The sequence below is a fragment of the Mustela lutreola genome, chromosome 1 (genome assembly GCF_030435805.1).
Source record: "Mustela lutreola isolate mMusLut2 chromosome 1, mMusLut2.pri, whole genome shotgun sequence".
NCBI lineage: Eukaryota > Metazoa > Chordata > Mammalia > Carnivora > Mustelidae > Mustela > Mustela lutreola.
Window position 1 is genome coordinate 164,163,620 of NC_081290.1, and position 20,142 is coordinate 164,183,761.

General features: G+C 37.0%; 1 protein-coding gene across 2 annotated transcripts in view; it reads right to left on the reverse strand.

The window, feature by feature from the left end:
• The window catches only part of PPP3CC (protein phosphatase 3 catalytic subunit gamma), a 94,215-nt gene that overhangs the window by 27,158 nt on the left and 46,915 nt on the right, over window positions 1-20,142 (reverse strand). For both annotated transcript variants that reach the window (XM_059178430.1, XM_059178419.1), the window contains exons 4-6: window positions 8,670-8,781; window positions 1,545-1,690; window positions 132-271 (exon numbers count right to left, since the gene is read on the reverse strand). In XM_059178430.1, coding sequence (XP_059034413.1) covers window positions 132-271; window positions 1,545-1,690; window positions 8,670-8,781 — 398 coding nt within the window. The remainder of the gene's footprint in view (window positions 1-131; window positions 272-1,544; window positions 1,691-8,669; window positions 8,782-20,142) is intronic.

Below are 20,142 nucleotides of genomic sequence, written 5' to 3' on the forward strand. Positions count from 1 at the left end.
CTGCCTTCTAGTCATCAAAAAATAAAAAAGGATTTATAGTACACAAATTAGGGATATAAAGTACTTATAATTTGATGAAACATATTACAATTGCTCTTCCTATAATTTTATAACCTGGAAGATTAGCTTACCTGTAAAAGTAAGAGCATCCTCGGACGGTGTTGTGAGTGTAGTGCTCCAAGGTCTTCTCATTGCCGTAATCCTCCGAAGGATCAGACCAAAGCAGGTCACACACTGGCCCAAAGGCTGGAGGTTCTTTAAACCTGTCTAACTAGAAAACACACAAAAGCCAAAAGAAGAAAAATCATGAAGGCAAAACAAACAGGTATGGGTCAAAAACAAAACAAAACCCTCCCACCCACAAGAACATGTTAGGAGAAAAAGCAGCAAGCCCCAGTAAAGAATTTTTCCTTTAGGAAGAAAATGAGCATTTAATAAATTTGGATACACAATTTTTATTATTTTTTTTAAATAAACTTGTATAACTATCACTGTCATCTAGCGATACTGTAGAAAAGGACTCCTTTACATCCTAGTCTTAAAAGCAGTACCCACCTAATTCAAATGTGAAATCAACCACTATGGAGATACACTATTATTAAGAAAGAATATGTAACGGTTCATTTCAACTGCCTAGGTAAGCAAGAAAGGTTTTACAATTGTTCTGTTCATTGTTTACTTCATTTCAATGGAGATTTCTAGTTTTATTTTGTGAAGGACTTTCATCCTTTCCATTCTATGCAGTGCAGGCATTTCAACGTAAGTTATTAATTTAAGACTTGAGTCACTGCTGCTTTGGTTGTTAGTAGCATAAACACCAAGACAAAACCAGTAACTAAAATAGCTGAGGACTTCTACTAAGTGAAAGTGGAAGTTTTTAATACAATTGATTCAGAACTGCAAAATTCAAGACTTATACTGTAAAAGAGAAATTCTGGTTATTTAAAGACCCTAAGGCAGCAGAAATATAGGCATATCTTCTTATCCTGAGGAGAGTAAACTTTAATTCAGAGAAAAGTCTTATAAATAGAAAAATCTTTAATTTCAGTACCTACATGAGACACAGTGTAGCAATTAAATTCTATCATCTAAAATGTCAACCTTAATGAAATTTCAGAGCTGGAAGTCCTCAGACCATCTATTCTAACTTTTTCATTTCTCAGAGAAGAAAATGTGACTTAGAGTTGAGTTGTTTGGTCAAGGTTACACAATTAACTGCAGGACAGGGATTAGAACTCTGATTTCCTTCCTTTCATATTGCTACAAAATTTAAAGTTTCAGGGCTATACTCAAAATAGGTTATGTTTCCAGTGGGTGAAAATACAGATTTCATTAAAAATTTACATATATTTTCTGGAAGATATTTAGCAAAATGTTAACAGTGGTTGTCTGCCAATAAGGACATCACAAGTGATTTCCACTTTCTTACTTTTGATTATCTATATTTAAAAATTTTCAGCAATAGAGGCATATTAGAGGACTAAAGTAAAAAATAAAACTAAAAAGATATATATACTTCATGAGACTAATGAAAGATTACTTACTTTCTTAATGTCGTCTAAACTAGTAATCTCAGGTGACATCCCTCCATGTACACACAGAAACTGCTGGTTTAAGAGGGCAGCAAGAGGAAGACAGTCAAATGTCTCCATACATGCATCATACACCTGTTCGGAATATTTGATTCGACCTATCAAAAAAAGAAAAACAGTCAAAGGAAGAAAAGCTAAAATTTATCATATGTGAAAAAGGATACTAGACAGAAAATTATGAAGCTACTTCAAAGCGAATTATTTCAGGCCAATTTGAAAACAATCATCTTTATAAAAATATTCTTGAAAAGTTGTAGATAAAAGGTAAAGAAAATCTCCTCTAAAGACAAGTGTGACCTTGGATTAACTTTCCAGCTCTGCTGCCTTGGAAACCTGATAAGGTGAATTTCAGCTATGCTATAAGGCAACATGGCTTATGGTAAAAATTACTCAATTATCTGGTAGGTAGCTAGAGCTTTGGACTTCTGAGTGGGATGACTCAAGGTAGGTCCCTGTGGGACCTTGGAATCTAAACCAATAAAGCTCTTATGGGCAATATCGGGAATCGTGCTACATGAGGCTTCTAAGCCACAGGGACTCCCTGATCTACCCAAAGTGGATATTGTTTCCTTGAAACTGAACTGTGACTTGGAGTGGGAGGCAAAAGGCAGAAAATCTTTGGACTGCTATATCCACTCCTATGAGGACTACTCCACTGAAAAGGGATGCCCGGATCCCCATTCCTGGACTGTCTCCTTCTAAGTAGATAAATGCCAATATGGCCCACAGTAGTCCTGTAAGCCTGAATATTTTGGGGGAACTAAAAAGACTCCCTGTGGGTACTGAAGATACATAACTGGAAACTGAAGTTTTAAGAGTAATCAATAAAATGTCAGTAATCTTTTGCTATGATTTTTAAGATCTTTAAGAACATTTTGTCCCAATTCTATTTTATGTGAAAAAGTTCATCTTTGGGGTGCCTAGGTGACTCAACTGGTTAAACATCTGCCTTTGGCTCAGGTCATGAGATCAAGTCCTTCATCGGGCTCCCTCTCTGTCTCTTTCAAGTAAAAAAAAAAAATAAATAAAAATAAATGTTCATCTTTATGAACTGTATTTTGGAGTTAAAGAACAAGGAAACACTCCAGTGGGCCAAGGATGGGGTCTCCACAATTACCCAGAAAGAATCTGTCACGAAGACAGACGTAGAAAGCTACGAGATGGTTTTAGTTTAAAAAGAAAGGGAATATTTTCTTCTTCCTTGGCCTTGGATTTCAGAAAGTCAAGAGTGGAGGTGCCTATTGGTAGAGAAGGCAAGAGGCTGTATAGACAGGCAGCCTTACAGAACTGTGAGCTCCTTCTCTTCCAAAATTCTGTGAAGATGAGACAAGCCTACAGGACCTAGAGAACAAACCTTTAGCAAGTGAGTCAGATTATCTAGCTGATCATTATTTCTGTGTTTACTTACTCATAATTTCCAAGCTTTTAGAAAAGAGGTGTTTAAGGATCAGAGCCTGGTCTTACAAGGCTTCAGAGAATAAAGTGAAGAGTAACGGTCCAGATTTGGGCCAGAGTACAGAACATGGATGGCAAAAATGTCTGGAGTGACCTTTTTTTTTTTTTTTTAAAGATTTTATTTATTTATTTGACAGACAGAGATCACAAGTAGGCAGAGAGGCAGGCAGAGAAAGAGGAGGGAAGCAGACTCCCTGCTGAGCAGAGAGCCCGATGCGGGGCTGGATCCCAGGACCCTGAGATCATGACCTGAGCTGAAGGCAGAGGCTTAACCCACTGAGCCACCCAGGCGCCCTGGAGAGACCTTTTTAATGGGGAGATATAAATGAAAGGACCATATTTGAGGTTAAAAGACCTTCCATTCTAAATGTGAAGATCTTCTCCTTACTGCCAAGGTTTGAGAGCATTAAGGGAGTTTGTGGGTTCCTTTAAAAACTTCAGAGCATTTTATATTACCATGACCACAAGTAAGATCATCTTATTTCACAACATATGCCAACTCTAATAGGACAACCAAGTTAATAAGAGCCATGCCTTATGAATCTTTGCATCTCCTTAAAATTACATCCTTATATTCTGCTTTTTATTTGAACGCTATAAATTTTGACTATTGCAAAAGTAGATCCATACTGGCCACAAAGTTTATATGAGGAAAAAAGTTAAAACAAAACAAAACAAAAAAACTAACTCCTTTTGTCTGTGGCCAGTGATTAAAAAACCCTTGGAGCCAGAGTTCCCTCTTTGCCAATGTCAATAAAAAATTCCTCTGTAAGAGTCTTAAGCTTGTTTTTATTTTTTTTTAATTCAAGTATAATTGACATGCAATGTCATATTAGTTTCAGTACAACATAGTAATTCAATTCTATATATTATGTAATGCTCACCATGATAAGTGCAGTTACCATCCTTATCATATAGTTATTACAATATTATTGACTATATATCCTATGTCATACTTTTCATTCTTGTGACTTTTTTATTCTCTAACTGGAAGTTTGTGCCTCTTAATCACCTTAAGCCATTTAGTCCATTCTCCCACTGGTTTCCCCTTTGGAAACCGTATTTGTTCTACATATTTACAAGTCTGTTTCTGCTTTTGTTTTGTTTTTCAGATTCCACATCTAAGCGAAATCGTAAGGTATTTGTCTTTCTCTGTCTGATTTATGTCACTTAATATAATACCACCTGGGCCATTCCATGTTATCACAAAGAACAAGAGTTTTCATTCATTTTATGGCTGTTGTGTGTGGGGGCGCCTAGGCGGCTCAGTCAGTTAAGTGGCCAACTCTTGATTTTGGCTTAGTTCCCGACCTCAGTTTCCTGGTGTCCCAGGATGGAGCCCTGCATCACTCTTCCTGTTTGGCCGGGTGGTCTGCTTCTCCCTCTGCCCCTCCCCCTGCTCCTGCTTTCTCTCTCTCTCAAATAAATAAATAAAATCTTTTTTTAAAAAAGAAAAAAATATTACTCTGTGTGTGTGTGTATATATATACATACCGCATCTTTATATTTTTTCTATCAAAGGATACTATGTTGCTTTCATATCTTGGCTACTGTAATTAATGTTACAATAAACATAAGGGTGCATATAGCTTTCAAATTACTGTTTTCATTTTCTTTGGTTAAATCCCCAAGTGATGGAATTATACAGTACTTCTATTTTTTTTTCCTATTTTTAATTTTGTAAGGAAACTTCATACTGTTTTCCATAATGGCTGCCCCAACTTACGTCCTTCTCCCCATCTTTGTTATTTCTTGTCTTTTTGATACTATCCATTCTGACTAGTATGAGTTAATAGCTCACTGTGGTTTTGATATGCATTTCCCTGATGATTAGTGATATTGAACAACTTCTCATATGTCTGTTGGTCATCTGGATGTCTTCTTTGGAGAAAGGTCTACAAATGACTCAAAAGAATTCCTTAGCCTACTACCAAAAGGATACCAAGTCTGGAGAAAGATGGCAAGCAATACAGTGTCTTAATCCCATTTTGTACATTAAAACAGGAGGTTACACAGAAAACAAGTGTTGGCGAGAATGTGCAGAAAAAAATGGAACCCTTGTATACTGCTGGTAGGAATGCAAACTGGTGCAGCTACTGTGGAAAACAGTATAGAGGTTCCTTAAGAAATTAGAAGTAGAGCTACCCTATAGTCGAATAATCACACTACTGCTTATTTACCCAAAGAATACAAAAACACTAATTCAAAAAGATATCTGCACCCCTATGTTTACTGCAGCATTATTTACAATAGACAAATTATGGAAATAGCTCATATGTCCATTAATACATGAATGGATAAAGAAAATGTTATAAGTATAGGTACAATGGAATATTTATTATTTAACCACAAAAATAAAGAAATCTTGCTGTTTGCAATGACATGGATGGAGCTAGAATATAATGCTAAATGAAGTCAGCCAGAATAGAAAAATACCGTATGATTTCACTCATGTGGAATTTAAGAAACAACAACAAAACAAAAACAAAAAAAAGAGAGAGCGAGAGAGAGGGGAGCTGGGTGGCTCAACTGGTTAAGCTTCAGCTCAGGTCATGACCCCAGGGTTCTGGAATCGAGCCCCATGTCGGGCTCTCTGCTCATTGGAAAACCTGTTTCTCCTTCTCCCACTGTTCCTCCCTGCCCACCCCCGAACCCCTGCCTGTGCTCGTTCTTTCTCTCAATCTCAAATAAAATTTTTTTAAAAAAAGAGATAGTGAGAGAGAGAAACCAAGAAACAGACTCTTAACTACAGAGACCAAACTACTGGTTAGGAGAGGTGAGTGGGGAGATGGGATTAAGAGTACACTTATCAGGGTGCCTGGGTGGCTCAGTGGGTTAAGCCGCTGCCTTCGGCTCAGGTCATGATCTCAGGGTCCTGGGATCGAGTCCTGCATCGGGCTCTCTGCTCAGCAGGGAGCCTGCTTCCTCCTCTCTCTCTCTCTCTGCCTGCCTCTCTGCCTACTTGTGATCTCTCTCTGTCAAATAAACAAATAAAAAATCTTTAAAAAAAAAAAAAGAGTACACATCATTATGAGCACTGAGTATAGAATTGTTGAACCACATATAGTATATCTGAAACTAGTATAATACTAATTGTTAACTGTACTGGAATTAAAATATAAAAATTCATATTTTTAAAAACCATATTATGAATCAAATCAAGCCAAAAGAAGTTAATGTTATATTAACATGTGACCAAAATAGTTTACAAAATGTTATTTTCTTCAAGTATATGAATAGGTATATAAATACCAACATATTTATTTTCTGAGGGGTTAGACTGAAGATATTTATATTCTTATTTATCATTTATCTATGTTTTCTCTGATGAATTATATGAATTTGTATAGTAAAATTTATTATTATATTACCTTTATTATTGAAATTTGTTGAAGGCTCACAATGTATCTGTGCCTCAGTGAGTTAAGTGTTCCCCACAGCATGGTGGTCAAGAGAATAGAGTCTGGAACCTGACTGCCCAGATCTGAAGCTTGGCTTACTAGCTGTGATACTCAGCACAAATTACTTAGTTCCCTGTGCTTTGATTTCCTCATCTATAAAACGGGCATAATAATAATACATAACTATATTACAAGGTTGCTGAGAAGATTAAATGAATTCATATATACAAAATGCTCTGAATAACGTCTGGCACATGGTAGATATTATGTAAGTGTTAAATAATGAAATCACCTTATTTTATCTTCACAAAAACCCTATGAAACAAGTACTATTACTGTCTTCATTAAGGAGCTGAAGAAATTGGGCCTACTTGCCCAAAGTCATAAGCTAGTAAGTGGTAGAACTGGAAATTGAACCTGTTCATGCTCTTAATACCATGCATTTCTCCTCCCAATCATTATTTCAAATTAAATATTTAATAGGAAAATAGCCAAATATGTAATTCCCAAAGATTAAATAAGCTGGCTCAGTGTTTTATTTTCATGACAAATTTGAAGCTTCATCCATAAAACAGTAATTTCCGTATCAAAAGGAAATGTACCTCAATCACAGGATCACAGTGGTGATATAAGTTCTTTTTTTTTTTAAAGAGTTTATTTATTTATTTGACAGAGAGAGAGATCACAAGTAGGCAGAGAGGCAGACAGAGAGACAGAGGGAGGAAGCAGGCTCCCTGCTGAGCAGAGAGCCCCATGTGGCACTCGATCCCAGGACCCTGAGATCATGACCTGAGTGGAAGACAGAGGCTTTAACCCACTGAGCCACCCCACAAGTTCTAACCAGTATCCAAATTGCAACATTATGGGATGCCTGGGTGGCTCAGTGGGTTAAGCCTCTGCCTGCAGCTCAGGTCATGATCTCAGGGTCCTGGGATAGAGCCCCCGCAACAGGCTCTCTGCTCAGCAGGGAGCCTGCTTTGCCTCTCTCTCTGCCTGCCTCTGCCTACTTGTGATCTCTCTCTCTGTCAAATAAATAAATAAAATGAAAAAAAAAAAAAAAAGAGAGAGAGAGAGAGCTCAGCTTATCAGTGAAAACATCCATACAAAGCAGCACACATGCTCTTTGCACATAAGAATAAAATGTGAAATTCTATTTGTGTGCTTGTTCCAAGATTTATTCACTTTTCAGATGCAGCATTAGAATGAAACATGAGTATCTCTGAAGACAAGAAAAAAAGAAACCTGGTCTGACTAATTAAAGCATGTGAAAAGTAAATAAAAACCTAAGATAAGAAATTCTACCCAAAATGAAACACTTAAAATGTTTCCGCATACCTATTGTTCCATCTTCTAAAAATAGTCTGAACCAATTTTTACTAGTCAAAAAAGAAACTCTGAGAAAACAGAGGAAGACTTGGATAAAAATGTTACCTAAAAAAACCTGACCCTTAATTCAGAACAGAGGCATCCACAAGCAGCTTTCTTATGACTTATTTACTGTTAAATGCTAATTGTTCCAGGTCCTTGATATGCATTATTTAATTTTCCCAGGTAAAGAAAAGGAAGTTTAATGAGTGATATCCCCACATTTGCCTTATAAAAACAATGCAAATTATTTCCAATTTTTTAACTATTTGGTGAAATGGTTCTCAAATGACAGCAGACACTTTCCAGGCCTCTGGAGCAGGTGTTCTAAACCAGCAGCATGCAGCACAATTATTTGTTGTGCTTTAAAAAGCCTTTTAAGTGCTTGGGGCCCATTCAGGTGATTTTGAAGTTACCAATTAAAAATATATTATAGGAGACTATTTCTCAAATAGTGAGATAATAGTTATTATATTTAAGTGGTATAACTATGCACAATTTTTATCTTCTTTGGACTTTTCTATGTTTTCCAAATACCTCAAATGTATTACTTTAATATACACAGGGTGAAACTACAAGTTATTTTCAAAATAAACATTTTAAAAGGTAGAATCTTGGTTCTTACCAGAAAATGAAAACCAGGACGCATTTGAGTTTCATTAGTTTGTTTTCTGCATGTTTGGTTCATTTTGGGACTAAGAACAGGGGAACTAAAAAAGTTATGAAAGTGCCTGGCTGGCTCAGTCAGTACAGCAACTTGATCTCGGAGCTGTGAGTTCAAGCCCCACATTAGGAGTAGAGTTTACTTTAAGAAAAAAAAAAAAAAAAAAAGTTCTGGAAAAGTGATTATACTTACATTCCTGTTTGAAGGTGAAATACTCTGTAAGATGCCTGCATTCATGATTTCCTCGAAGCAGAAACACTGTTTTGGGATAATTAATTTTTAAACTCCATAAAAACAGCACACACTGTAAGACAAATATAAGGATAAATTTTTATACATGACCATGATAACACATAAAGACAATTTATAGGAATTCAAATGACTTGCTATAATGGTATAGCTCAATGCTATTTCCAAACTGAAACATGAAAACTTCCAGCTTTTTGAATGTGACATGCTATTGCCCTAATCTAGTGAGTAGGCTCCATACATACTTCTCCTTATTTTCTATTCCAATGTTCTATCCAAATATCTAGAACTCTGTGACAAAGCCATTCACATACACACACACATATCCCTACGTCTTAAAATCTGTATTTTATTTAATGAAGAAACACCAGAGACATTTCCACTAAAATAAGGAATGAGGCAAGGATATCCACTATCTTCTGCTACTATTCAACATTATACTAGAGGTATTAACTAATTGAATTAGACAAGAGAAATTAATTAGAGGTTTAATAGTGGGTAAAAAAAAAATCTCTACTTGAAGATGATATAATAATAGTATATCTGACAATGGAATACTATGCAGCTATCAAAAGAAATGAAATCTTGCCATTTGCAACAATGTGGATGGAACTAGAGGGTATTATGCTTAGCAAAATAAGTCAACTGGAGAAAGACAATTATCATATGATCTCCCTGATGTGAGGAAGTGGAGATGCAATGTGGGGGGTTTGGGGGGCAGGAAAAGAATAAATGAAATAAGATGTGATCAGGAGGGAGACAAACCATAAGAGACTCTTTTTTTTTTAATTTTTAAAATTTTTTATAAACATATAATATATTTTTATCCTCAGGGGTACAGGTCTGTGAATCGCCAGGTTTAAACACTTCACAGCACTCATCATAGCACATACCCTCCCCAATGTTCATAACCCCACCCCCCTTCTTCCAACCCCCCTCCCCCCAGCAACCCTCAGTTTGTTTTGTGAGATTAAGAGTCACTTATGGTTTGTCTCCCTCCCAATCACCATAAGAGACTCTTAAAGTCACAAAACAAACTGAGGGTTGCTGAGGGTTGCCGGGTTGGGGGGGGTTAGGGAGAGGGTGATGGGTTATGGACATTGGGGAGGGTATGTGTGATGGTTGAGTACTGTGAAGTGTGTAAATTGGCAATTCACAGACCTGTACCACTGGGGCTAATAATACCTTATATGTTTATTTTAAAAAATTATTTTAAAAATTAAAAAAAAATAATACTGTATCTGAAAAACCCTGGGAAAAGATCAATCATAAAACTAACTCAAACAGGGCATCTGGGTGGCTCAGTTAGTTAAGCAACTGCCTTTGGCTCGGGTCATGGTCCCAGGGTCCTGGGATCAAGTCCCACATCAGGCTCCCAGCTCCATGGGGAGTCTGCTTTTCCCTCTGATGTCCCGTCTCATGCTCTTCTCACGCTGTCTCTTTCTCTCTCTCAAAATAAATAAATAAAAATCTTAAAAAAAAAAAAAAACTCAAATAATAAAAGAACTCAGCATTAATGCAGGATATAAAATTAATATACAAAATCAATAGCCTTCATATACACAATAAATAGGACAAATGGCAGAGAAAGCACCATCTACAATAGAGCAAAGAAGATTAAGCATATAGGAATGCAAGATTAAGCATATAGGAATAAATTTAGTAAGAAATGTGCAAAATTAATACCAAGAAAAACTTAAAATCCTCCTGAAAGACACAAAAATAGGCAAGAACAAATAGAAAAATACTCCTTGTTCTTGGATAGGATGATTCAGCATTAGCTCCTCTTAATTTATAAAATTATTGCAATTCCAATAAAAATACCAACAAGCTATTTTATGGAGTTAGACAAAGTGATACTAAAATTTCTATGGAAAAATAAACATGCAAGAACAGCCAGGAAACAGCCAAGAAAAAAACATTGAAAAAAGAGAACCACATAGGAAGGGGAACTAGTCCTATTTGACATTAAAAGATACTATAAAGCTTCTGTAAATTAAAACAGTGGTAAAAAACAAAACAACAACAACAAACAGTTGCACTGGAACATATATAGGTAAATAAAATGGAATAAAATAGTCCAGAAATTAATTCAAGTTCATACAGAATTTTGGTATAATCCTAGATCACTAGGAGTAATGATGGACATCCTTTTTTTTTTTTTTTTTAAGATTTTATTTATTTATTTGAGAGAGAAAAAGTACACACGTGCACACAAGCAGGAAGCCCAGTGTGGGGCTCCTCACAGAACCTGATTTTACGATCCCATGACCCTGAGATCATGACCAGAGCTGAAGTCAGATGTTTAAATGACTAAGCCACTAGGTCCCCCTAATGATGGACTTCTTAATAAATGTTTCTGGGACAACTGGTGCCATTTCAAAAAAATTAGAACCATAACCTACATAATATATAATAAATGAAAAATGAACAAGGGAGCTAATGGTATCAATATGAAACCAGTTAAGTTCTATAAGAAAAAATAGTGAGGAGTGCGTGAGTGGCTCAAGTCGGTTAAGTGTGTCTGCCTTCAGCTCAGGTCACGATCTCCAGGTCCTGGAATCAAGCCCCACATCAGGCTTCCTGCTCAGTAGGGAGTTTGCTTGTCCCTCTCCCTCTGCCTCTCCTCCTGCTTGTGCTTTCTCTCTCTCCCTCTCAAATAAACAATTAGCAAAAACTGATAAAACTAGGGCGCCTGGGTGGCTCAGTGGGTTAAGCCTCTGCCTTCGGCTCAGGTCATGATCTCAGGGTCCTGGGATCGAGTCCCGCATCGGGCTCTCTGCTCAGCAGGGAGCCTGCTTCCCCCTCTCTCTCTCTACCTGCCTCTCTGCCTACCCGTGATCTCTGTCTGCCAAATAAATAAATAAAATCTTTAAAAAAAAAAAAAAAAACTGATAAAACTAGATATTCATTTAACTTTTGACCTACCCTGAAGATACACCTCTAATAATAAGAAAATACATATGCACAAAGTTGCAGTATTCCTTATAATACAGCAAAATTTTGAGAACAACCTAAATGACCATACATAGGGCAGATGGCTGAGCAAATTAAGACACACTCACACAAGAAAGTACCATGAAGCTACAAAAACAAATAAACAAACAAACAAAAAAACCCAACAAAACAAAACAAAAAAAAAACCAAACCAGACAGAGAGATCTCTATAAACTGATTTGGAACAATTTCCAAAATATACTGTGAAGTGAAAAAAGCAAAGTGCAAAAGAGTATGCTACCGTTTCTGTAAAAAAGAAGAAATATAAGAAATACACATGTATTGGGGTGCCTGGGTGGCTTAGTCGTTAAGCGTCTGCCTTTCGGCCTAGGTCATAATCCCAGGATCCTGGGATCGAGCCCCACATCGGGCTCTCTGCTCAGCGGGAAGCCTGCTTCTCCTCTCCCACTCCCCCTGCTTGTGTTCCCTCTCTCTGTGTCTCTATCAAATAAATACATAAAATCTTTAAAAAAAAAAAAAAAAAAACCACACAGTTTTTTTAAAAAAAGAAATACACATGTATTCACTCATTTGTGCAGAAGAAATACAGGAAGGATAAATCAGAAACTGAAGTCACCTATAGTGGGCACAGAGGAAAGGGATGGAAGAAAGGGGGCACTGGGAAGAGTTTAAGAGCACTGAGGAGGGAGCAATGCTTCTCAAAGGATAACATTTTGGATAGCTTTGACTTCTAGAACAACAGTAATGTTTTACATATGTCCCCCCAAAAAATAAATAATTAAATCAACTAGCATGTGAAAGAAAACCCCAAACAGAATACAAGCAGTAATAAACCTAACTGTATTATAAATAGATAAAGCAACAAAGAAGGGTATAGGAAAAAAAGAACTAACAAAAGTAACTTTGGAAAATAGCATTTTGTCTGCATACTGCAAGGCTAAAGACGTAGAGAAATATACACCAACACTGTATCTCTAGTTAATCTGTTTTCACAGCATGAATTGGCTTTATATACTTATTTCATGGGTATACTAGGATTGAACAGACAAGTGAATATATTGTAGGTAATGGGAATAGGAAAGGAAGACTAGACTGAATCTTGTGATGTTGGACTGGAATCAAAACTTACTCTTTTTAGGGTATATACAGATAGATATAGAAACAAATAAAAATGTGGGTATATGTGCAGGTTAGTCTGTTTATATCTATTTCCTAGCTCCTGAGTGGGCCTAGGACCTCAAAATCACTATGTGTATTGATTTGGGACTACAAATAAATTTTAGCAAGAAGGCATATATGCAAACACAGAACCTGCAAATAATGATCAATCATATATACTCATCATGAAATATACATTATCTCAAACACAGTCTCCAAACACAAGCAAAAACAGGATTATGGTAAGAATCAGATAATCAATAACTGGAGTTAGCAATTTTGATACTCAAAAGCAACCCCTAGTTCAAGCAAAAAAAAAAAAAAATAATGAAAGTTACAAGGAACAATTCAATGCAAACAGAATTTTTCAATTGCATATTCAAACAATTACAATGCAAACAGAATGCATTATTTTCAAATATATACAAGACAGCCACAAAGGGGCACCTGGCTGGCTCACTTGGTAGAACATGGCAACTCTTGATCTTGGGGCTGTGTGTTCAAACCCCATGTTGAGTATAGAGTATTTAAAAAAAAAAAAAATGGTCACATAAATCTACTAGGTACCTCATCACAAAGGAGTCTCAAAAAAATTCCAAAGTATGAGTATTATTCAAGTTATGTTCTCTAATTAAATTACATTAATTAGAATCAGTAACAAAATACTAACTCTAATAAAAAGTCCTGCATGACTGGAAACAAAAAAATATTACTTCATTATCCGAGAGCTAAAGAGAATTCTTAAAATATAAAATACTAAATGATAATAGGGGTGCCTGGGCAGCTCAGTGGGTTAAAGCCTCTGCCTTCAGCTCAGGTCATGAGCTTCTCAGCGGGGAGCCTGCTTCCTCCTCTCTCTCTCTCTGCCTGCCTCTCCCCCAACTTGAGATTTTTGTCTGCCAAATAAATAGATAAAATTTTTTTAAAATAATAATAAATGATAATAAAAACCATGCATATCAAAATCTGTGGGACCCAGATAGAGCAGCACTTAAAGGGCAATATACACTGACATTTATTTTTTTAAAAACAGATATGGAAATATGTTTGTAAATGTCTAATCTGTACCTTAAAGGTCAAACAAGAAACTCCTAACAGTGACTGTAAGACTGGAACATATGAGGAGATGCTCAGTTTCATTAGTAATTGGAGAAATAATAATTGAAACAATAACATACTATTTTAGACTCATCATTTATACTCAAAAATATTAGAAAATGAGACAAAACCAAATTCTGGAGAGAAGGCTGTAAGGAAATATGAACTCTTAGGTGTTACAGGCAGGCACATAGATCAGTACAGCTATTCTGAAGAGGAATCTGTGATTGTCAGTTCAAGAATGAAAGTATATATACCCCTTTCCCTGACAATTCCACTCTTGTTGATAAACCACAGAGAAACTACAACATGGGAACATCAGTGGATTTATATAAGAATATCCATCACAGCAACGTCAACTATAGAAAGAAACTGCAGGCGACACAGGTGTCCGCCATCGAGAATAAATGACTACAATGTCAGAGATGTGAACTATGGAACACTATGCAGCAGGCAGAAAGCAATGACCAGGAGAACTTGGATGAATCTAAAAATATCACGGTAAGTGAAAAACATCCAAATTAACAGAAACAAAGCTACAGCGGTGGTTCTCAGTGTGCTCAGATTCATCTCAAGTGTGGTACATTGGTATCACATGGCAACTTTTTAGAAATAGAGATTTTCAGACTCTATCTCAGATCTAGTGAATCAGAAATTCCAGGTGGGGCCCAGCAATCTGTTTTGGAGCAACTGCTCCAGGAAATTATGATGCATGCTAACGTGTGGGGACCACTGAATAAGCATCATAATACTAATGTAAAATTAAAATACTTTATCCACCAAAACATTACATATTAAAAAATTAATGTAATGTATTCTCTGGTATATACTAAACAAACAGAAACATATATAATGGCAAGAAGGAGAAAAAAAATTAGAGTTCACAGATAAGAAAAAAAGTAAAACAGCAGAGAGGGACTTTGCAATGACTAGTAATAAATGTGTCATGACCTGAAGAGCTCGATTAATTCAACTGGGATTTTCCCACCTCCCAAAAAAGAAAGACTTTAAAATTCTAAATCCAGGTACTTCTCAATAAATCTAATATAAGTCACTCACATCTCTTGCCCATGCTTACTGGATTCAATTCCTAACTGACCTCCCTCCCTATACCCACTCTCAGGCTTCCATTCAGTTTACCACTAAACAGCCAGAATAACTGTTTTGTTTTGTTTGTTTGTTTTAGAGAGAGAGGGGAGGGAGAGAGGCAGAGGGAGAGTGAGAATCTTAAGCAGGCTCCATGCCCAAGAGGAGTCTGACATGGGGCTCAGCTCAATCTCACAACCCTGAGATCATGACCTGAGCCGAATTCAAGAGTCAGATGCTTAACCAAGAGAGCCACCCAGGTGCCCTCTGAGAAACTGTTTTAAAACATAAATACAAATATATCATTCCCTAGCTCCAATCTCCAATGGCTTCCTACCACATTCAGAATCAAACCCAAACTCCTTACTACAGTTTGCGAGGCCTGACATCATCTAACCCCTGCCTATCTCTCTGATACACTGCCTACAACTTCCCCTTACTCATTATTCCATCTAGCAGAACTGGCCTTGTTACTATTCCTGGACTGCATTAGGCCAGCTCCAACCTCAGTACCTTTATACTTCACAGGTCCTCTGCAGGAATGTACTTACCCCTCCCCCGACCCCTACCACAAAGGCAGGGCTCATTCCCTCAGGTCTTTCAAGTTTTCTACTTACCAGTTAACACCTCTTCAAATAGGCCTTCCCTCATCTCCATCTAAATTAGCTATCCTAGAGCTCTTTTAGCCCCTTACCCTGACTTTTCACAGGCATAAACAAATACAAGATGCTGTCCCTTCAACAGAAAACACAGAATAGGACTTGGCTTTGCTTGTTCATCTCCATCCCCAGAATTTTTTTTTTTTTTAAGATTTTATTTATTTGACAGAGAGATCACAAGTAGGCAGAAAGGCAGGCAGAGAGAGGGGGAAGCAGGCTCCCTGCTGAGCAGGGGGCCTGATGTGCAGCTCAATCCCAGGACCCTGAGATCATAACCTGAGTCAAAGGCAGAGGCCTAACCCACTGAGCCACCCAGGCTGCCCCTCCATCCCCAGAATTTAACAGTGTTTCTCAACAGAAGCACTACTGACAATTTGAAAAGCATGGTCCTTTGTTGTTTAGGAGTTTCCTGCATATTGGATGATGTGTGTTTCCCTGGACCCAGCTCATTAAATACCAGTAGGACCTCTCAAGTATTGTGACAAACTATTCATTCGTATGTCTGTATATAATTATGTGTACATCTGCAGTATTTCTCAAAAATGGAACTGTTGGATCAAAATATGTGTACATTTTGAGACAGATACTGCAAAACAAACATGAAACTTAAATATGTAGACACATATAAATATACTTAGATGACTTTTTTCTTTTTTTTGGTTGACTTTTGTTTTTGACATATCAACCTACACAGAATATTCCAAAGAAAAAGTTCATTAAATTCTAAATGAAATAAATCAGGCTGAGAAAAACAAAGACCATATGATTTCACTTCTGTGTGAAATCCAACACAAAGGAATGGAATAAATAAACAAACATACAAAAAGCAGAATCATACCTATAAATACAAAGAACATACTGATGGCTGCCAGAGGGGAACACACAGATGGTTGTTGGGGGACTCACAAAATGGGTGAAAGGAAGTAGGAGGTATACACTTCTAGTTATTGAATAAGTCATAGAAACAAGAGATACAGCATAGGGAACAGTAAAGATTATGGTAGCTACACTTGTGGTGAGCATAGACTTATAAACTTGTTGAATCACTACGTTGTACACTTGAAACTAATACAACATTGTGTGTTAACTACACTCAAAAAAAGGACATTAAATTCATATATATACTTAAAAGCACATTCTCTTTTTCTCTATTTCCCAGCCAAGAACATGATATATCTTTTTATTTAACAAGGTCTTTGTTTCTGACTCCTGAAAAGACCAAGTCACCTTTTTGAAGTAATGAGATATATAAAAGCAAAATTGATATCCAAATTTCAGTGTAATTTGGTTGATGCACTTCTTGGCCTCTAATCTGAAGATTTTTTTTCCTTATATATGCAATTGCACAATTACCTTGTATAATTCAATTATAAGCTCATGATTTTTTTTTTAAATATTTTATTTATTTGAGAAAGCAAGCATGAACAGCGTGGAGGATCAGAGGAAGAGAGAGAAGCAGACTCACCGCTGAGCAAGGAGTCCAATGTGGGGGGTTGATCCCAGGACCCTGGGATCATGACCCGAGCTGAAGGCAGCCAGCCAACTGAGCCACCCAGGCCCCACTACAGGCTCATAATTATCAGATTTGTTCAGACACTCAAAAATCACTTCTTTATTTCAGTGTGAACAGAATTTGTACTCCATTTCAACAATCCTTTCTGTATGTCAACAATTATTCATTAGTTGTCAACATGTCAACATGTCAACAATTGATCATCAAATAACATTTACATCACCTAGACATCTAAGAACATTTTCTCTTTGGTGACGCCTGTACATTTAGTATAACATATCCTATGCTGTATTATTGATTATATTTTCTGTGATATACATTTTATCCCTGTGACTTATTTATCTTACAACTGGAATTCTGTATCTCTTAATCCCCTCTACCTATTTTGCTCAACTCCCTACATCCCGCCCCCTCTGACAACCACCAATTTGTTCTCTGTGTTTATAAGTCTGCTTCTGTTTTGTTTGTTCATTTGTTTTGTAGATTCCACATATAAGTGAAATCATATACAATTTGTCTTTGTCTTGTTTCACTTAGCATAATATCCTCTAAGTCCATCCATGTTGTTGCAAATGGCCACATTTCATTCTCTTTTATGTTGGAGTAATATTCTATTATATCCGGTATATATATATACAGACCACATTTTCTTTATCCATTCATCTACTAATGGACACTTAGGTTACTTGGAATAGAGAAACATTTCAATGATACAGTCTGCAGGTATCATCTCCACCCATCCCAGATACATACTTAAAAGAACTTGGAAATTTACTGAGCAGCAGGGAAACAATTATTTTCTTAGCTTCTACCACTAATTTGTGTCCTCATAGATGACACTACATTAATCTGAGGCTCTGGCAGGTAACACTGAACTCTTCTGATTCATGAATTTAAACCGCCCCTCTAACAGAAGAGGACAATCTATTTCTCCTGTATATTTTTCTGGCAGCTTTAGAATAACTGCTGCTTCTTTGAATGAGCACTAGGTAAGATGGCTGATTTGGATCTAGGAGTGATGCACATACAATAAGTCTTTAGCCACTAGAAACTAAGCACAGTGAGACCATCACACTATGAGGGAGAAGCAGAACTAAAGACTACAAGAACAGCGAGCAGACTCAATTTCTCATCTCAAACTTATCCTGGCCACATTATAAATTTAGTTACCTGCACTATTCAAAAGTTACTTCTCTTTTATTTGCCAAGCACATATAGCTGAATCAATGGACATTAAATATGAATGTGCTTTGGTTCCACTGTACTCAAGTCTTTGCATTAGGTTCTAAAATAGTTTTATCTTTTATATACAATAGCTTGACTTGAATTCTTTTTTCTTTTCTTTTTTTTAAATTTTATTTATTTATTTGACAGAGAGATAGAGATCACAAGTAAGCAGAGAGGTAGGCAGAGAGAGAGGGGGAAGCAGGCTCCCCACTGAGCAGGAGCCCAATGCGGAGGCTAGTTCCCAGGACCCTGAGATCATAACCTGAGCTGAAGGTGGAGGCTTAACCCACTGAGCCACCCAGGCGCCCCGAATTCTTTTTTCTTAAAAAAAATATTTTAGGGATGCCTGGGTGGCTCAGTGGGTTAAAGCCTCTGCCTTTGGCTCAGGTCATGATCCTGGGGTCCTGGGATCGAGCCCTGCATCGGGCTCTCTGTTCAGCCAGGGAGCCTGCTTCCTCCTCTCTCTCTGCCTGCCTCTCTGCCTACTTGTGATCTTTGTCTGTCAAATAAATAAATAAAATCTTTAAAAATATATATATATTATTTATTTATTTGAGAGAGAGAAAGAGAAAGAGCAGGGGGAGGAGCAAAGGGGGAGGGAAAGAGAGAATTCCAAGCAGGGCTCCAAAGTGCAGCCCGACATGAGGTTCGACCTCACAATGCTGAGATCATGACCTGGGTTGAAATCAACAGTCGAATGCTTAACAAACGGAGCCACCCAGGTGCCCCTACTTTATTTTAATTCTAATTATTTTTTCTCATCATTCAATTTTCCAAATATATTTAAGTAAATTGTGAGTTTCCATTAACTTCATTAACTTTAATCATTTTTTCCTTTAATGAACAATAATTAACTGCTTACCATGTGCAACAATATAAAAAATTATTCCTATGATAAACTAAGTGCCTGCTTATTTAGCATCAGGCGTTAATCTAAAAGTAAATCATAGGGGCACCTGGGTGGCTCAGTGGGTTAAAGCCTCTGCCTTCGGCTCGGGTCGTGACCCCAGGGTCCTAAGATCGAGCCCCGAGTCGGGCTCTCTGCTTGGCAGGGAGCCTGCTTCCTCCTCTCTCTGTGCCTGCCTCTCTGCCTACCTGTGATCTCTCTCCATCAAATAAATAAATAAAGTCTTAAAAAAAAAAATTGTTCTAGGATTGCTATGACATTTAGTATCCTTTTTAAAATAAATAAATAAAAGTAAATCGTAGCCCAGCAATTTATGGTTTTATAATTAAGATCTGCTAATTCAAACCCTGTTTAGGGTGAATAGCCATTTATGTCATTTAAACACAGCCTATACACTATCTTGAAGAGGAAAGGTTGGTAAGCATTTAACTTATTTGCAAAGCTGGGTTAATACAGCTTCCTATATGTCTACTACATATAGAAGCTACAAGAAGGAACAGATCTTTCTTCTATAAATGAATACATTTCTCTAACACTTTATTTTTTTTTTTTTAAACATTTTATTTATTTATTTGACGGACAGAGATCACAAGTAGGCAGAGAGGCAGGCAGAGAGAGAAGAGGAAGCAGGCTCCCTACAGAGCAGAGAGCCCGACATGGGACTTGATCCCAGGACGCTGGGATCATGACCTGAGCTGAAGACAGAGGCTTTTAACCACTGAGCCACCCAGGCGCCCTTTCTCTAACACTTTAATACTGGAAGTACTGAAGTTTATAAATTCTGCCAGTGTTCTCATTTTAATTTTTTCT